Genomic DNA, 20,208 nt, shown 5'->3' with positions numbered 1-20,208 from the left:
GTAGGGACTTTCAATTGCTTGCAAAAGTGTTTCAGCTGCTGTGCTTTGTACTCCTTTATCTTACTCCTATCAAATTCCTCCCCAACAACAGCAGGGGTAGTCACTCCGGCATCACTCATGGTCAAAACTGGCAGTTTCAAAAATCAAGTTTCAGGAAATTTGGAGAACAAAAATAGAATATCCAACCAAAACAGATTGTGGCTGCGCTATGGTCTGCTTTCACTATGTAGTGCACACTAATCACTGCACATGGGTCATAAATGCAAAGTTCAAATCCTCACCACTGACCCACCAATGTTAGAAGCGGCTGTCTCTAGTTGGCAGAAGTATACACTTCTGACAAATAGGGACACACCTTTTCTAGTCAGGGCAAGGGGATCACACACTTAGATTACCCCTGCTCACCCCCTTGGTAGCTTGGCAAAGCAGACAGGCTTATCTCAGAGGCAGTGCGTTAAGCATTTATGACCACATACAGTAATAAAGTGAATACACTACAAATGGACACGACACAGTAGTATTATAAAAATAAGGATTTTTATATAAGGCTTAGCACAAGACCAAATAACGACAAAAATATACCACAGTCTTAATAAATACTCTTGGAAGGAAAAATAACAGTTCAAGCACGGTTTCTTCTTAGCACAAAGTCTTTAGTATCAAAAGCAACTCTTCTTCTTTAAGACACAGTTCTTGGCAACAATGTAACCCACACGAGAGTCACACGATGTCGAGGCAAAGATAATCCAAAGGTTCGGCGTCGACCGCGAGGAGCGCTACGTCAAGCCCGGAGTCGCGCAGACCCCCACAACACAGTACCTTGGAAAAGTGAAGCACTCGATGATCAGCGGCGTCGAGATATCCGGCGTCGCGTCTTCGGCGTCGATCGGGCCTCGGAGTCGGGGCGATCTGCAGCGGCGTCAACCGAAGTCAGGCAGGAGCAGCGCTCACGAGATGAAGCAGGATACGGCGTCGTCGATGTTGCAAGAGTGAGCAGCGCTCACGGCGTCGAGAGGGCTCGAAGTCGATGCGATCAGCAGCGGTGCAGACAAGAGGTCACTTGGAGCTGGAGCCGAACTCACTACTCACTGGCGTTGTTGCTGGCGTCGATCGGGCCCGGCGGCCGGCGTCGAGGAAGCGGGACACTGGAGCCGTTACTCACGATGTCGAGCTGGATTCGGCGGCGTCCGTCGGCATCGAGTTTGCTGGATTTTTTCAGAGGTGCTGGATTCACAATTTCCAGCAAACAGCACTTTAAGCAGATGAAGTCCTTTAGCCCTGTAACTTCAACAGGAGACTGGCACTCTTCCAGCCCTTGGAGATTTTCTTAGCAAAGATTGAGAGTACACACACAGTTCCTCTCTCCTGGTTCCTTGGCAAAAATAAAGAAGCAATGCAGGATTCCCCCAACAAACAGCACTCTGGCAGAAGGGGTAGGCAGTCCTTAGATCAGCAGGCTTCTTGTCCTTGGTTCAGGTTTCCTTGTCAGAAGTGATCTAAATTCTTGGTTCAGGGGTCCTTCTCTTATACCCCTTTTTGGCTCTGATCCCTTTGTCCATGCAGGGGAATTTCCCCCCATCCTGGGTTTGTTGTGGGTGTTGCCAGGCCGAGGCACCTGGCCTATTCATTGTGCAGGGCAGAGTCTTCAGCCGCCCAGCAGGAGCGGAGCCAGCATTGTCACTGGCAGGGCAGGGCCATCAGCTGCCCGGCAGGAAAGTCCCAGGCAGGCACAGAGTCATCAGTCGCCTGGCAGGGGGGCGGAGCCAGCATTGTATCAGGCAGGGCAGGCTATCAGGAGCTACTCTTCCCCTACTCTCAATGCAAATGCCCCACTCATCCCACACTGACTCATTCAGACCTCTGGAGCCACCCAGCTCCTGTCACACGCACACCAGAACCAGCAGAGACCGGTAGACAGTTAGACAAGAAAATAGCTACTTTCTAAAAGTGCTATTTTCAAACACAGAGTCCAAAAACCATCCACACAAACGGATGCGTTATTAAACCCTGAGTTCAGGGATACCAAACTCGACATTGCACCATGCTCCCCGAGCCCGCTAGGATTATAGCATTAATAATCCTGGCAGCCCATTCTAACTGATGGAGAGCAGGTAACCTTACAATAGTGAAAAACGAATATGGCTGTAATTCACTATTAGGACATGCCAACCTTGTCAGGCTTGTCCTACCTTATGCTTACAATGCACCCTGCCCGTGGGCCTACCATAGGGGTGACTAACATGAAGTTAAGGGAAGGTTTAGGGACTGGCAAGTAGGTGTACTTACGCAGTCCTCGTGACAGTCAGACTGCACGTGGTCTAGCAATGGTAGACCTTCAGACATACTTTTACTGGGCCGCTCTTGTGGGTGGCACAACCTGTGCTGCAAGCCCACTAGCAGCATTTGTATTTACAAGCCCTGGCACTCCTGGTGCACTCTACTAGGGACTGACAGTAAACCAAATAAGCCAAACATGGAAGTCAATCAATACAGCAATTTCACATAGGGAGCACTTGCACTGTGGCACTGATCAGCAGTGGCACAGTGCCCAAAGCATTTACCAGCAAAAACATCGTAAACAGAAAAAATGGAGGAGAGACTCATGCCAATGATGCCAGGTCTAACACTGGAGGACTGGGAGTGCCGGACTTCCGGGCCTATAATTTTGCCTGTCAACTACAATGGCTGGCATACTGGCTGGCAGACCGAAACCTACATGAGATCGACATGTCAGAGGAGGATCGTTCCAAAGGGAAGATTCATGTGTTGCTCCTGCCCCGAGCGGAATTGCCTAGGGACACCCCCCTCTTCTCCGACTTGCAGTGCAATACTGGCGGAAGGCAGTTAAGTACACGACTCCAACGACTTCATACGCCCCTACAATTCCACTACTGGGTATCCCACTGGAATCGGGAACGCTCTCGGGCCACAAACTCACACCATGGCACGACGCAGGGGTAACACACATTGGGGACCTCTTTGCGGATGGGCGCATACTGTCCTTTGAGGACTTCAGAACCACACATAATGTACCGGGAGGTTCATTCCTCATACATGCTGGTTTACGACACTACGTGACAACGATATGGGCGCGGGATGGCGAAGAGCCACCCATAAACCCATTACTAACGATGCAACACCTTATGGGAACGGGAAGCCACCTAACTAGATGGCTTACTACTGGCGTCAGGGCGGGGAGAGCGATATCGCTGTTGCCCCTGAGGGTAAAGTGGGAGGGTGACATTGGACGGCCGCTCGAAGATAAGGAATGGGAGCGTATCATACAATACCCCAAAAAAGTGGCTAGAAACCCGAAGTTCAAATTCATTCAATTGATGATATTGCACAGGGCGTATCTCACGCCGCGCCGTATACATGCTATGTTCCCTGACGCTGCAGACACCTGCCCTCGATGCAGAACGGATGATGCCTCACTGCTACACATGCTATGGGACTGCCCGAAACTGGGCTACTATTGGACCACTATACATGAATCGCTCACCAAAGCGGGTGCGCCCCCACTAGCACGCACCTTGGAACATACACTACTAGGGCTAAGGCCAGCAGCGCGTAAAAGGAGTGTGTCGACACGCTTCACTGATATGGCTATGCTGCTTGCGAAGCGTGCAATAACCATGCGATGGAAATCTCCCAAACCACCCGATCATGACATGTGGAGGACAGAGGTTATACGATGGGGAAGGGCAGAAGGGGAGGCGTTGCAACGCGAAGAACGTAGGGGTCATAGGAAGACATTGATATCACTGGACTGGTTCACAATACTAGGGGCTTTCGAGGCAGAGGGAGATGATGAATCTAATGTCTCGCTCTCCGCAGTTTGAGTTGCAACCTGTCCACATTACATTACCAATTACCGCAGGCATGCATGGTGCACCACGATACACAGAACTGGGGTAACCCACTCATCTATTGATCGTGTCTCTGACTGATTGCACAGACTACTGTATTGGACAAGAGCTGTTTTTGGGTGTAGCCAAATGCCAATGTATATACGCAACTACGAATTATGAGTGCCTGGGGTGGGATTGCTAGGGGTGGTGGGTTTCTTGGGAGGGGGGGGGGGTTTGTTTGGTTAACTGCAGATACAACGAAACAGAAAATTTATGTACCATTCGTCATTACTATACAGCATAGGACATATCAATATGCAACTACTTGTATACTGCCTGTACCATGTTATGCTTTACTTTATATGCGAATAAACAAATTTTCAAAAAAAGAAGGCAAGCCTTCAGAAGGTAAGCATCTATGATTTGAAACAGCATGGCACCATAGATCAGAGTGCCTACTTCTCATCTCCACATCAGGAACTTGCTAAATACACAATTTCTAGGAGCTACTCAACTGCCCTTGAAAAGCCCACATTGTTTAATCACCGTAATGCTATCCTAGAGGAGGATATTTCCGCGAAGGAGCACAAACTTGCAACCACTTCAAACCCACATTCCATTTCTTGCTCTCAAGGGGCCTTGATTTTGGCGAGTCTGCCCTTAGTAAGTGAGGGCCACAAAGAAGAGACGTAACAGAAGAAAGCAAGTGCAGTACATATAAAATCAGGTTTACGTATTCTTGAACATTCTGGGCAAGGGACAAACATATCCAATGAATGCTCGCTTCAGTGAATACATAATTCAAGCAGTATGATATCCACTCTCCACAACATAATCAATCAAGGATCACAAGCAAAGATTATTTCTTCTTCATTCTTTTCTTACCATGGAAAGAAGGCCAGGAGCGGAATGTTTTAATTTAAAGTTTTCATCTGCAAATGGACCCCTGTATATACTGGCAACTCCTGTGCCATCTCCCTGTAAAAGAAAATAAAACACACATGTCTTTCAGTATTATATGAAGAAATACTGTCCAAAGCATTTTGCAATATGACATATTTCCAGAATTTGTGAAATTGAATAGATAGCAAGAAAAATGAAAACAACTCTACTGAAGCATTACACAAAACCCCAAAGAAGGTTATCAAGCAGGAATGGTACCTCAACCATAGAAAAGAGACCATTTCAATTAAGCTAAAGGGGAAATATTTCAAAAATCTGATCAACAGCACAGCCCTACCAATGCAGCTTGTTCCTGATATTCTAGCAGACTCTCGAACTCTATGTCCGCCCAGTCCCAACTGCACATCTCTGAGAAATGCACCACATTCTCGACACCAGATTTATTCACTTCTATTCCAGCCTGAACTGCACAACTCTAATGATGCACCGTATTCCCAATACCAGGTTTATTACAGTTGCAACTGCACTGATCTTCCGATACACTTAGTTAGGCGTACTAGACCTATATAAAGCCAGCTGTTCCAGTCAGAAATGCATAGCTCTGTTCTGAGTGCTTATTCAACTTGTGACAATTTCTTTTAATTTTCAAAGATACAAGCTTTAGGAGAAGCAGCAAAATATGTGTCCCTGTTGATTGAAGTATGTGCAGCTGGTAGGTGCACAGAGCAGTTCTCTTTTTTTGTGTGCATGTAGCATTAACAGAGGTCAACGGACGGTGATGTACACATATGAAAGGTCAGCACACATCTATACGCAGGTAGAGTTGTCCTACAAAACATGACTTCAGGAACTTCACACGGGAAAACAAATGCTGGAAGGTAAAGACAGGCTCACAAACCAAATATAAAGCATTGCTAAAGTACACCACATACAGATACTTTTTAAAGTGCAGGAGATTCCAGTTTAAAGGATAATTCCAATTGAAACCAACAGGCACCAATAATCATCTAGGAAATACAAAAGGGAACAGTTAATTAGAGGCTCGAACCTCCTTTGCCAATAAATGGATCAATTAGAAACACTTTTTTTAAATGTCAATTTAAATTTACAAAATGGAAATGCAGCCCACATTGCTGAAACTGAACAAACTGCAATTTGCTTTAATTAAAACTGAATCACATGCATTAAATGCACTGCTAAGATTAACGGCTGGTTATTGAAAGACGTTGTTGTTGATATAGAACACACCCTTTTAAGCTTAGCTGTGAATAATAAATTTTGTATAGTGGCATGCGTGACCATGGTTTCACGATTAAGGCTCTCTGCAGCCTAAATCCAGAAAAAGACTGTTCCCATCACATCATAAAGCATGATCGCACACAGAGAGGAAAATTATAACACTGAATTGCCCGGAATCGTCACTATGCCCATCATCTTGCAATGAAGCAGGAAACAAATATAATAACAAACTTTAACTAGGTACGGTTAAAGAAAGCCTTGGAAATGTTTAACATCCAACCTTCTTTACAGTTAAAGAAAGCCTTGGAAATGTTTAACATCCAACCTTCTTTACAAAGAAACCTATACTCTAACTGCTTACTGACATGATGGTTTAGGTTTAATCCCAATATTGTACATTTTCGAAGTTTAGATTTACTAAAAGCCTTCTTGTATGAAAGAGCATTTTCCCATTAAAACCTATTTCTTAGGGGGTGTAGATAAAGTAGCAGGCTTGACTCATAAACAGTCTGATCAAAACGCTATCAACATCCTACAAATGAAAAACTGAAGCAATGGCATTGGTGGCCACTGTCCATTTTATTCAACACACAGAACATGATCAAGAAACAACTTAATAGGAAATATGTGACCATCTTGTGCTTTCAATGTAAGCCATCAGGTTGCTTAGGTGGGGCAATATTCAAAGGAACATGGAGAAAGGTAGTGTCTGCAAAAAACATGACTCTCACAGACATCCTGGTACTAAGAGATGCTGACACTGCTAGGGAAGAGCTGATAGAAGCTCTAGTGGATGTGTGATGTGGTTCAAATGTTCACCAAGGGGTGTTCCTTTATTTCTCAGACGACAGGACCCTTCTTCCCAAGTAATGCCCCCTTCCAAAGGGGCTGGAAAAGGTCTTATGGCTTCCCTGAAGAGATATCAGTGTGGGCTGCACCTAATGAAAATATATTTGAATGGAAACCCTGGAAAGCTTACTGGACCGCCGCACTAAGAACAAGAGTGGCTGCAGGGTGGTATCCAAAATAACACCAAAGGTGTGGCCTTGTTTTTGATGCTGGCTCCAGAAGAACCTAACATCCTCTCCTTGTAGAGTTGATACCAGTATTCTATGGGTCTAGCATGTTCAGTATTGATGACACTATTTGTGCACTGGTACTCTACTGGGGCTGAGACCGTGGAACCGTGTTTCACATGTCCAGCATGCTTTGATCATCATTTTCTTGTCTTTGGTTTAGAAAAAATGAAATCCCATCAACATTTTAGCAACTGATGTTTAGGTTTGAAATAATATCAGGGCAAACTCTAGAGTTAGCCTTACCAAGCTCCTCTAGTCATAGGCCAATGCAAGGACAGTTGAAACTTTAGGAATGAGCTTGGAGTGAGGATTACCAAGCACCTTCGGGTCACTTATGGTGTGAATGTAGCAAAAGTAAGCTGAAGCTAACCCACAGTGCACTCCATTTCCAAGCTGACTGGCTGTAAAAAATATACTGGACTGTAAAAAAAACTGGTCCCTGAGAGAAAGATTCCTGCACAATGCCTGGTTATGTGGAAGAAAATGTGAAGGTGACGAAGAAATGGTGCAGTTGATTCACAATCGCTCCCCCTTATGATCCCTCCCTCTGATAGAGAATCACACATAATGGTGTATGGGGTTTTAGACCCAATGAACTTCAAGATATGTCTGAAGCCTTCAAGTAGGGTGCAAGGCATTGCATGTATTATTTGAAGCTGTTGACCTTGCAGAAGAAGCATGACGTCTGTGGAAAGACCAAGGACTGTACTGTCACAAAGACGACAAAATAAGCAGAACAATTCTAAAGAAGCACATAAGACAGGACACTATGTCCAAATTGACAAATAGCCAGGAGTATAAACAAGGTGGACATGCTAATGGCAGGGCAGCCGCAGGACTGTGCATAGCTCTCACGCTTAAACCGTGTTAAAGGACCAAAGACTTCAGGTGTGAATGGCTGCTTTTGGTGGCTATCATGCAAAGAGGGATGTTCTATGAGTAGCGATTTAGGCGAGCGGAATGCAAGAGTATGTCCTTACATGTCATTTCGAGTTTTTGAAGGTTCAACAGCTATTTTTTAAAGAACAGCGTATCAACACCTACATTTACAAAGTCCCCTCCTTGAATCATGAAATCCTTTATGACTCTGAAAGAAATGGAAAATATTGTCAACACAAATATACTCTACAATTAAAGCACTGAAACAAGAAAAAAAACTTTGTCTGTGACAATATAATATGCAATTAGGCAAACTGGCTACTAATCAAGTCCATAATTAAAATGTTTCATTTACTGTCTCTGTTTGAATGCAAAACGTGTAAAGGTGTAAGTGTCAAAAATGTTCTGACCAAACCACATATCAAAAACCAGGGCTAGGAATGAGAGACTCACAAATGCAGCACAGATGACAATGAGGAGGACACATGAGCTCTAGCAAATAGCAAACATTTATTAAGCTTTTTTTTTTTTTAATTGTTATGAGAAGTTGGCCTGATATGATGTTTCCAATTCTGGAACCACCTTGTATCAGTCCAAACTATCCCTTATGGTGTCTGGTTGTAAGTCAACCTTGTAGACAAACTATCTTAATGGTAGTATAGACTAAGCAGCCTTAAAGGCTAAACTCAAGAGGTCGTGTTAAGCGAGCTGTTTTACCAATCACAGTCCTGTAATATCAAATGAAAGGACACCACACAAGTATATATTATAAAAATATATGTATTTATTCCTAAAAATAATCCCCAGTATTCTTTATGAACAAAGGGGCACAAGCGTTAAATCAAAAGCACAGTATAACATACAAAGTTGCACAATTATGGATGAGGGCGGGGGCCACTCAGCGCATATACTAATAAAGTGGTATAAGAGATACCAATCGAACAGTGGTTAGGCCTAGGGCCTAGGGAATCGCTGGGAGCAGTCGGGACAAGCAATGCTGAAGTCGGGAAAAGCCCGTGGATTCGGGTGCAGTGCTTAAAGCACACGCATGCACCAATGTTAAGTCAATGGTGCGTAAAAGTTACACAAACAGAGTTTTAGGATACTTCCGATGAACCTAGAAGGACAAAACTTTAGACACAGACTCTAGAGGTGTGTACCAGTGTGGGAACACCGGCGTTGCAATGTTACCTCTGTTAAAATCTGGATTGTGGCGTAAACATTATCGGCGCCATCTTGTCCTTTTCAGATCCATACGTGCGCGTAAGCGGCAACCATTTTGATTGCCATGGCCTCTCTGCCCACTCCCGATAGCCAGCGTCTCTCTCTCCCCCTCACTCCCCAGCCTCGCAAGCATCCCCGACAGCCCCCGGTCTTTTCTGCTTGGGGCATAAACGCACATCCAGCGCGACCCTGTCTCCGAGCCACATCCCGTGCTGAACCCCCCTCACTCTTTCATCTCATTCATAGAACAGGCCCTTTTGATAACCTCTTCCTCCCTGCCCGATTGTCCGGCCTGACCCCAGGCCATCAACTAGCTCAACAGATGCAGTTTATTGCCCCCTACAGTAGGACCTCGCCCCACATCAAAGGAGCGGGGATTAATCAATGCCTTCACACCCCTAGATCCGACTGATCGCCCACATTCCTGTTCCCAGCGGAATGTCCAGCTGCGCGATAGCCATCATGCTGAGATTTGGGTGGGGACCTCTACTGTAGATATGTGTGAGAACGGGCCTGAACCGGGGATTCCAAAGACGCCTTTTTGAACTTCAAAGCAATACCACGGATGTCATAAATGTAACAAAGCCATAAACCTGTGTATAAGAGGCCAGGCCTCAGAGATGCGGTTAGAGCACCTCGAGAAGATACCCTGTTGTCTGACTTGACGTGTTCTGCTCCGTCGGAATAAAACTTCTGTTTCCTGCCTTCCAGTCTCCAGCGCCTGCCTCTTTATTTGGTAACCGTGAGTTGGGTGAGAGGCGGCTAACGCCGGGCAAACCTTGAAAGGGGTAATCGACCTGATCTGCCTGACCCTTTTTCCTCAATTGGCGTCCCAAACGTGGGGCCCATCAGCGACACGTGGATCCAGTGGGAGAGGTCCTGACGACGGAGTGAACGACTGCAACGATCGGGAAGTGCACCTGCCCGATAGACCCTCGTCTGGCAGCAGATCATCCGAACTTCACTCGTTCCGAGCAGACCTCTCTCGAGTGATCTACGGTCCTGACTGGGAACCAGCAGGAGTGCCACGACAGAAGATAGAGGACGATCGGGCGCTGGAATCGGAAGACAGGAAACTGTCCATGCGGTCCGGGTAAGGTCGTGTAACACGACAAACTGTGAAATATTTGATTGATTGATTTGAAAATACTAGTATTACTCTCCGAATTGTTGGTTCTCTTGGAGATTCTCTGTCTGCAAACGGAGAGGAATAGAAAGTATTCTCTCTTCCTTTGCAGGTAGTGAAGGGTAGGTAACGCAGGCTTTTGCCCCCGTTGTAATCCGTCGTGCCTATCTTTCTCCCCCACTGATTGATTGTTTGCCCGAACATTGTTTGTTCGAGGATTGTTTTCTCGAGAATTCTCTGTCTACAAACGGGGAAGGATAAAAGTATTCTGTCCTCCTTTGCAGATAGTGAAGAATAGGTAACGCAGGCTTTTGCCCCCGTTGTAACCCGTCGTGCCTATTTCTTTCTCGCCACTGATTGTTTGATTGAACGGACATTAATTGTTCGATATTGGTTCTTTGGAGGTATTCTCTGCTTACAAATAACGTGGAATAGAGATATTCTGTCTAGTCTTTGTAAGCAGTGAAAGGATAGGTAGTGCAGACTTTTGTCCCCATTGTAACCCGTCATGCCTATCTTCTCCCCATTGTTCAGTAGTTGGTTCAGCCCGGACCGCTTATTAGAGGTGGATCATCCGGCTCCTCTGGAGGGCACCCCTAATAAGGATATGTTTTTAAATATGGACTAGTCGCCGTAGCTTATAGTAAGTTATGGCATAAATATACTAAAAAGGATCAGGAAAGTCAGTGGCCACTGATAGGATCCTTCGATGACGCAAAAATAAGCGTGATGGAAACAGCACTTTGTAACAATAAAACAACGCCCACTATGCTTGATAGTTTCGGCATGTGGCGCAAGGAGACGGAACAACGAAAGAAAAGAAACAAAGTCAGACTAGAGAAAGAATTACGAAAAGCAGCTCATTTAGCCGCGAGCAAGTTGAAAGAAGAGATAAAGGAAAGAGAGGGAGCTAAACTGAAGCAAGAATCCGAGACATCGAGCCAATGTCCCGTTAGAACACCCTCTACGCTTTACCCTGAGCTACCTTCGAAGCAGCGAGCGAACGATGATCTACTGCTAGGTCCCCCGATCATCTACATGCCCCCTCCATACGCCCCTTCCCAACCTCTAGTGCAACGCACGCAACCCCCTAGCACAGATGAGAGCAGTGCCAGAGCCTCGGTCCTCACGGCCTCCGCGCCGGCCGAGCCCCTTGTACTCAGCGCAGCGCAAGCAGCAACATTAGATGAGCCCGAAACTGAGAAGAAAGACTCTGCTAGGCTCAATCGATTGAGTAAGGATGAACGAGCAGGGATTGATAAGATCGTAAAGACGCTAGTAGAGCGGAAAGAAAACGAAGATTACGTGACAGATATATGCAATACATATGCTGATAACCACAAACGACACTTTGTTGCACGTTTCTGTTATCACACCCTTAACGCCTATGAAGACCGGTATCGTAACAAAGGTCCTGAAAGCCTAACGACTCTGTATAGAAAAGTCGACATTGGAGAGCAGGGCGAGGGTGATGTGACGGACCTCTTCTCGCGCACGCTTGAAGTCTTCCGCCACCTCACTGAACAAAGATTAGAAGCCGACACCACGACCCCTGTAGCGACTGAACCTCAAACCGAGAGAACTGACACCATGATGCCAATAAGAGAAGCAGCACCTTATTGGGTCCCCTCACGAGGACAGGGAACACACGACGATATTAACCACCAAGATGCGAGAGGGAGGGTAGTGTACAACTGGGTCTACCAACCCTGGGATCGGCAAGACATCCTGACTTTCCGAAAGTCCTTGCCCGATCTACGAAAGAACCCCACTGCCTTCTGCACAGAATTAGGTACCGCCTTGGGTTCGACGATTATGACCCTAGCGGACATCGACTTGTTTTTCGGGCTATGTCTGCCAGCTGATGTGTGGAAGCAAATCCGGAAAGTCGACCACCTTGAGCTGTTCGGACATACCTGGTCACAACTCGATGGCATAGACAAACAGCGAGAGCCCGGACAGAAACCCTTGAAATCGATTCTAGACCTACCAGACAAAATAGTACTAAAACTGAAAACCATAGTACCAGAAAAGAAGGTGGACTGGTCAATAGTAACGGCTTGCTGCCAGAAACCACAGGAAGACGCCTCAGAATATTTCTCCCGGTTCGAAACGGTGTTCTCCGATTACAGTGGCCAGGGCATGACCTCTGCGACCGGACATCACTTGTTCGTCCAGAACTTCGTAAAAGGCCTGACACCAGAAGTCTCGCAAAAACTGCAGACTAGTGAAAGTAGTTGGGCTGCCTCCAAACCCGCGGCTATCCTTCAGATGGCTCAATACTACGAACGGCAAAAGAACGAGAACGATAGGGCGACTGAGAAAAAGAAAAAGGACTTGAAAGAACGAGTGATGATTGCTCAATTGCAAGGAGTGACGACAGGAAGCAAACAGTATAGAGGAAACTACCAGTCAAATGCTCCTAGAAATCCACCCCCAAGAGACCACACACCCGCACCCGGCGCTCCACGAACAGACCTCGATGAGAACCAGTGTGCGTTTTGCAAAGGATATGGGCATTGGAAGTCCCAGTGCCCGGTCCTGCTAGAAATGTACAAAAATAGGGACGCAAAAGACGTAGCGGGTGGGCCGAAAAATAGAGGACAGGGACGAGGACACACAAACGACGCCAGAAATGACAGATCAGGCAGACCGAACACTTTTGACCACCCCCGACAGAACCAATGCCAGCAGACTGACTGTGACGATGCCCGCGACTGGGCATAGGACTGCCTAGGGCAAGGGAGGGATCCAGTCGAGCTCTATGTTGACCAGCAAGGTCCTTATGTCACCGCTAAGGTCCTAGGTACGAAGTCTCCATTTCTGGTAGACACTGGCGCGACACGTAGTGCGTTATCTAAACGACTGATTCCAAGGGCACCCTTGTCTGGCTCACGCATAACATCAATAGGATTTGATGGAACGCCCTCCACTAACCCCTTATCCGCACCGGTTTCCTTCGACTTGGACAGTAACCCTACTGACACGACGTTTCTGCTTTCCTCCAACACCCCCGATGCCATTATGGGACTTGACTTACTGAAGCATTTCCGAGCTACTATCAGGTGTTTACAGGACGGAGTTCGAGTCATTCTGTACGATAACCCGACTTTGCTCAGACCTCATCCCGCACGACACATGTTCTCCATCTCTGACGCTGACGCATCCTTACTTGACTCTCTACCTCTGTATCTGTGGGCTAAAACTGACGCTGACGTAGGACGAATGATGATCGACCCCGTGCACATAAATGTTCGCCAAGATGCGATACTCCCAAAACTCCCACAGTATCGGATATCGCCCGAAGGTGAGAAGGCATTGGTAATGATAATCCAGTCCCTGGTAGAGGCAGGAGTGGTAGAGGAAGTAGTCAGCAATATTTGCAACAGCCCTATCCTACCCATTGTGAAGAAGCAGGGCGAGGGAGATGAGAAAGCGTACCGCTTCATCATTGACCTTCGAGAGGTCAACAAGGTAGTTGTACCTCAGTACCCTGTAGTCTCAGATATCGCCACCATTCTGACCCTGATTCCTTCCACAGCCACCACCTTCACTGTAATAGACCTCAAGAACGCTTTCTTCTCCATCCCCATCCACCCAGACAGCCGCTACCTTTTCGGCTTCACGTTAAAATCCCGCTCATATAGATTTTGTAGAGCTCCCCAAGGTTACACAGAAAGTCCCAGCATCTATAGCCAGGCCCTCAAGAGACAGTTGGACGCCGTTCAGCTACCGGAGGGAGTGGTGTTGATACAGTACGTCGATGACATCCTTTTGGCGGCCGACACCACTCCACTTGCAGTCACAGCCACCATCCAACTCTTGCACTTCCTTGCGGAAAATGGCCACAAGGTCTCCAAGAGAAAGTTGCAATTCTGCCAACCCCAGGTCACCTACCTAGGCCACCTCTTGTCCAAAGACGGGAGAAAGCTTACACCCGATCGAATTCAGGCCATTCTAGAAACCCCTGTCCCAAAGACCCAGAAACAAGTCCGCTCCCTGGTAGGCCTCACCTCCTTCTGCCGGCAGTGGTTGCCAAATTTCAGCCTCATTGTAAAGCCACTACTTTCCCTACTAGCCAAAGATGTCCCCTTCCCACTCCCTTGGACCCCCGAATGCCAATCTTCCTTCAAAGAACTTCGAGACGCCCTTTGTTCTGCAACAGTCCTAGGAACCCCCGATTACACCAAGCCCTTCTCTCTCTACACTCACGAAAGGGAGGGGTGCGCTTTGTCTGTCCTGACTCAAGCTATTGGCCCCAAGCAACGACCATGTGCCTATTTCTCTGCCACCCTTGACCCCGTAGCGAGAGCCTTGCCTGCCTGCGAGCCGTAGCTGCCGCTGCTGTCTCTATCCGACAAAGTGAGGGGATCGTACTATCGAATTCCCTCACTGTATTAGTGCCCCATGCTGTTGACACCCTCCTGAACCAGACTAAGACGCAACACCTGACTAGCGCACGACTGACTGGATACAAACTGACTCTGCTTGCACCCCACATCACGCTGAAAAGATGCACCACACTGAACCCAGCCACCTTGTTGCCTCTGCCCGAAAACGACCCAAATGTCCCCCCTATACATGACTGTGTGACCCTCACAGACGAACAGACTAGGAGTAGAGTTGACCTCCGAGACACCGCCTTCACAGACCCTGACGGAGAGCTATGGGTAGACGGCTCTTGCATCAAACTCTCCGACGGCACCACCACAGCTGCCTATTCAGTAACGACAGCCCGAACAGTAATTGAGACAGCCCGCATCACACAACGATCCGCACAGGCGGCAGAACTGATTGCCCTCACACGAGCATGTATTATAGCGACAGGGACCACGGCAAACATTTACACGGACAGCCAGTACGCCTTCGGAGTGGTTCACCATTTTGGACTCTTGTGGAGAGAAAGGGGATTCCTGAAGTCCCACGGCACGCCCATCCTCCACGGAGATCTAGTCTCCGCCCTGATTGAAGCAGTTCTCCTCCCCAAACGATTAGCCGTAATCAAATGCCAGGCACACAAGAAGGTGACAGACTTAGTCGGACAGGGAAACGCACTGGCCGACATCACTGCCCGAACCACAGCTGAGAATAGGACGACGACACGCATGTATGTGACCAGGTCACAAGCAGAAAAATGGACTGACGCTAGGGAAACGATTAGGGACATCCAGTCGGCCAGCACACCTCACGAACTGAAGGAGTGGGCACGGGTAGGCTTAAAAGACGATGAAGGCTGCTGGCGGACAAAAGACACAAACAAATGGTTGCTGCCTGACTCGTACCTGATTCCCATACTGACTATGGCACACTCCCCCGCACACATAGGATCTGCCCCCATGATCGAACTCATCTCCAAGATCTGGCACAACGACAAAATCCCCGACTCAGCCAGACGCCTGGTCCAGCAATGCCTTATCTGCCTGCAACACAACCCTGGGAAAGGAACTGTGGTACCCCGGGGAGGGTTTGGGGTCCCCGACCATCCCTTTGAGGTCCTCCAGATGGACTACATCCAACTAGAAAGATGCCAAAGTCTGAAGTATGTATTAGTCATTGTGTGTGCCTTCAGCAAATGGGTAGAAGCCTATCCAACCTGTGATAACACTGCCATGACCACTGCCAAGGTACTACTGAAAGAGTTTTTCCCTCGCTACGGTCTTTGTCGAATTCTATGGAGCGACAACGGCCCCCACTTCATAGCTGAAGTTATCCAACTAATCTTGAAAGGGTTGGGTGTAAAACAGAGGTTTCATGCAGTCTTTCACCCCCAATCTGCTGGCTTAGTTGAGCGACACAACGCCACACTGAAACTAAAACGGTCGAAGATAGTGGCCACCACAGGACTTAAATGGCCAGATGCCCTCCCGCTGGCATTGCTATCGATGCGCTCCACTCCCACTAAGCACCATTTGACCCCCTACGAGGTTGTATTTGGGCGACCGATGAACCTCTGGACTGCCCCTAAACCGACCTCCATTCACGACGTCCCGGATGTCCTACTGTCTGATTACTTGTGCAAATTGACTAAAACGTTGTCTGTCATTCATCAGCAGGTGCAGCAGGCCATCCCCGATGCTTCCAGGGGTCCGGGTCACGATATCCAACCGGGGGATTATGTGCTGATCCGAAATTTCCAACGGGCAAAGAGTCTGGAACCCCGGTGGACGGGCCCCTGGCAAGTACTGATCACCACCCGGACGGCTCTTCGAGTGGAGGGGAAACGACACTGGCTGCACGCACACCTCTGTAAGAAGGTCTCCTCGACCCTGGCCACGACAGAAAACGTCAGCACCCAAGAAGAGCTCCTGAACAAAGACCGGCCATCACTGAACTGCTATCCTGATACCGAGGCACTCGAACTTGCAAAATTCACTGATCCCACTGTGCCATCCAGGGAAGGGTATTTCCTGCGTCGAAAGGAGGGAGCTTCGGCTAAGCAGACCACGGACTAACTTGAATCTCAGAACGGTAGCCTAAACACCACCAAGGGTTACCCGGAGAGAAGCTAAACGAAGTCTGCGGTTCTGCCCACTACCGAGCACCTCGAAGATGATGGAAGCGCCAGATAAGAAGATGATGGAAGCGCCAGATAAGAAAATGATGGGAGCAACCGGAAATACCCACTACAGGAACCCAAAGACTGACAGTATGCACAAATCAAAGACAATTGCCCTTTTCATTGTCCTCCTCTTTTGCCTCCTCCTCATGACTTCCTTCTGGATCGTGGAAGAGAGCGCACCCGCTCATCAGATATTGCTGACCACTGCACAGCCAACCACTATGAAAGAGCATCACCTGATCTCCCTTTCGCCTCAGCTCCGAGAAAGGCGTAAGGAGTTCTGGAACAATTCCTTCGTGCAACTGTTGCACCAACACAACCTTGCCGCCAACGCCACAAACTGCTGGATCTGCGGGTTGCTCCCGCATGCCACCGGACACTCCATCCCTTTCATCCCTTCCCCTTTCTCAGTTCATGGCTCCTGCCTTGCCTGGTTGATCCTCCTGCAAGAGAGCTACAAGGACAACGCCACTTCTGTTCAAACAGTGTCACACTTTTACCATGGGTTCTGGCTGAACAAAACCGGGAGGACATCTGCTCCCTTTTGTCCTTTGACCTCTGGTTCCTCCTTCCATATGGACATCCCTGCCAAGGAACGAGTTGAAATGCAGGTGTTCCATAATCCAGCCAGACCCACCTTCTCCTACCTACGGAAACGAACTGCTGCCACTCTGACTGTGGCTCTGTCTGTTATCAATGTCACGGGCCTCGTGTGCCTCGAAGGCCTGGGAACACAGCTGGTGGGTCACAGTTCCTGCCACATCACCAGAACATTGGACTCAGTTGATCCCCCCTCCTTTGTTGCTTCTCCGAATATGTACTTTGTTTGTGGCACCAAAGCTTACACTTGGCTCCCAAAAGGTTGGGGGGGTACTTGCTACATCACCTTCATTCTCCCTCCAACGTACGTGGCCCCAGCAAACCATCACCGGCAGAAGCGCGCAAGAGACATTGAACAAGCCGACTCCACCGGAGCACAGTTCCTGGATGCAGTGAAGGGACTTGTTCCTCTGTGGGGCCCAATGGCAAACAGCCGCGCCATCCGACACCTGACCCAGGCAGTAGAAACGACCATGAACATCACGGCCGGCATCCTCACTAACAATACGGCCGAGCTTCAGGCAGTCCGCCTGGTGGCTCTTCAGAACCGCCTTGTTCTAGATGTGGTTCTAGCTGACCGTGGAGGAGCATGCCGCATCATCGGATCCAGCTGTTGCACCTACGTGCCAGATAACTCGCCCTCAGTCTACAAAGCAATCGAGCACCTCCACAGACTTTCCTCAGAGGTTCACCAGGAGCAAGAAGGATGGTCGCTTGGGAGCTGGTTTTGGGGTACTTTGAAGGACTGGGGATGGAGGTTGTTTACATTTATATTGATACCGGTCGTGGTACTGTGTGGGTGTTGCCTAGGTATTCAACGCTTGCCACCTTTGTGTTCACTCATTACTAACTGCATGTGCCCTAAGACTCCGAATTTCGAAGCTGAACGTACGAAAGCTTTGTATGATATCGAAACACGTAATATAATGGGGATAGACATAAATTGACAAGCTGGCTAGATATGTTGAAAAGGGAGGACTGTTAAAATCTGGATTGTGGCGTAAACATTATCGGCGCCATCTTGTCCTTTTCAGATCCATACGTGCGCGAAGCGGCAACCATTTTGATTGCCATGGCCTCTCTGCCCTCTCCAGATAGCCAGCGTCTCTCTCTCCCCCTCACTCCCCAGCCTCGCAAGCATCCCCGACAGCCCCCGGTCTCTCCTGCTTGGGTCATAAACGCACCTCCAGCGCGACCCTGTCTCCGAGCCACATCCCGTGCTGAACCCCCCTCACTCTTTCATCTCATTCATAGAACAGGCCCTTTTGATAACCTCTTCCTCCCTGCCCGATTGTCCGGCCTGACCCCAGGCCATCAACTAGCTCAACAGATGCAGTGTATTGCCCCCTACAGTAGGACCTCGCCCCACATCATAGGAGCGGGGATTAATCAATGCCTTCACACCCCTAGATCCGACCGATCGCCCACATTCCTGTTCCCAGCGGAATGTCCAGCTGCGCGATAGCCATCATGCTGAGATTTGGGTGGGGACCTCTACTGTAGATATGTGTGAGAACGGGCCTGAACCGGGGATTCCAAAGATGCCTTTTTGAACTTCAAAGCAATACCACGGATGTCATAAATGTAATAAAGCCATAAACCTGTGTATAAGAGGCCAGGCCTCAGAGATGCGGTTAGAGCACCTCGAGAAGATACCCTGTTGTCTGATTTGACGTGTTCTGCTCCGTCGGAATAAAACTTCTGTTTCCTGCCTTCCAGTCTCCAGCGCCTGCCTCTTTATTTGGTAACCGTGAGTTGGGTGAGAGGCGGCTAACGCCGGGCAAACCTTGAAAGGGGTAATCGACCTGATCTGCCTGACCTTTTTTCCTCAACCTCACCCACAGGAAGCGGGTGCATAGGGTCGAAGTGGCGTCGGGTTTCGTCACGCAGGTTCTGGGTGCTTGAAGCTGAAGATGCTGCAGGCGATGTGAAGGAGAAGTGTCCGGTGTGATCCAAGGGTGGATCAGAGTAGAAAAGTACCTGAAAGCAGAGGGGACAGAGTCTGGGTCACTCAGCAGTGACCAGGGTGGAACCAGGATGGAACCAGGAAATGTCAGGCGCAATCAGGTGGTTGTCGAGGAGCTTCTCTCCGCTGCCACGTGGGCTCTGGGGCATCTGCGACGTCCAGGAGCGGGTCACGAGCTGTCCCACGTAGGCTCTCACCGTCGGCACTGTCGGCTTCAAGATTGGAGCAACCAACACTTGGCAAGATCAATCCACGCGGAACTGGAAGATTGCTTCTCACTCGGACCAGGAGGGTCAGAGTGGGTGCTCCTTTTCAGAGGAGCGGGTGTAAGTCTGGAGCAACCAGAATCACAAGTCGTATTTAGGTTTTCGCCGGCACAGGGGCCACAAGCCAGCTGGCAAGTGACCGGGCCAACGCGTTGAGCCAAAGAAAGCAGAAGGGCCCCACGCAGCACTCGTCGAGTGTAGAGGGGTGAGCTTCGGTGCAAGAGTGGCTCAGGGTTGGGGCTTCTCAAACCCCGGTGCACAGCTTCGAGGGTCACTCGTGGGCTGCACGGTCAGCGTCTCGTGGTCTTTTCAAGATGGCGTGCCCCACGCTTCCGGTCGCCTCCACGGGTCTCAGCTCTGCAGGGACTGTGGATCGGGCTGTAAGAAGGCAGGCAAGCTTGATCTCGTCGATCTCTGTCGCTCGAGTTCCGGTGGGAACTGCAACAAAGCAGACGTCGAGGTGCTGGATGGTGCCTGTTTGCACAGGGTGGTCACTCCTTGACCACAAGGGAGATT

At 48.7% G+C, this 20,208-nt stretch overlaps 1 protein-coding gene across 1 annotated transcript in view; it reads right to left on the bottom strand.

Moving 5' to 3' along the window:
• The window catches only part of PPIH (peptidylprolyl isomerase H), a 204,824-nt gene that overhangs the window by 79,595 nt on the left and 105,021 nt on the right, over positions 1–20,208 (bottom strand). Inside the window, exons 5-6 of the mRNA XM_078643042.1 lie at positions 8,117–8,159; positions 4,737–4,829 (exon numbers count right to left, since the gene is read on the bottom strand). Coding sequence (XP_078499168.1) covers positions 4,737–4,829; positions 8,117–8,159 — 136 coding nt within the window. The remainder of the gene's footprint in view (positions 1–4,736; positions 4,830–8,116; positions 8,160–20,208) is intronic.

The sequence above is a fragment of the Lissotriton helveticus genome, chromosome 5_1 (genome assembly GCF_964261635.1).
Source record: "Lissotriton helveticus chromosome 5_1, aLisHel1.1, whole genome shotgun sequence".
Taxonomy (NCBI): Eukaryota; Metazoa; Chordata; class Amphibia; order Caudata; family Salamandridae; genus Lissotriton; species Lissotriton helveticus.
This window is presented reverse-complemented; position numbering and strand designations above follow the sequence as displayed.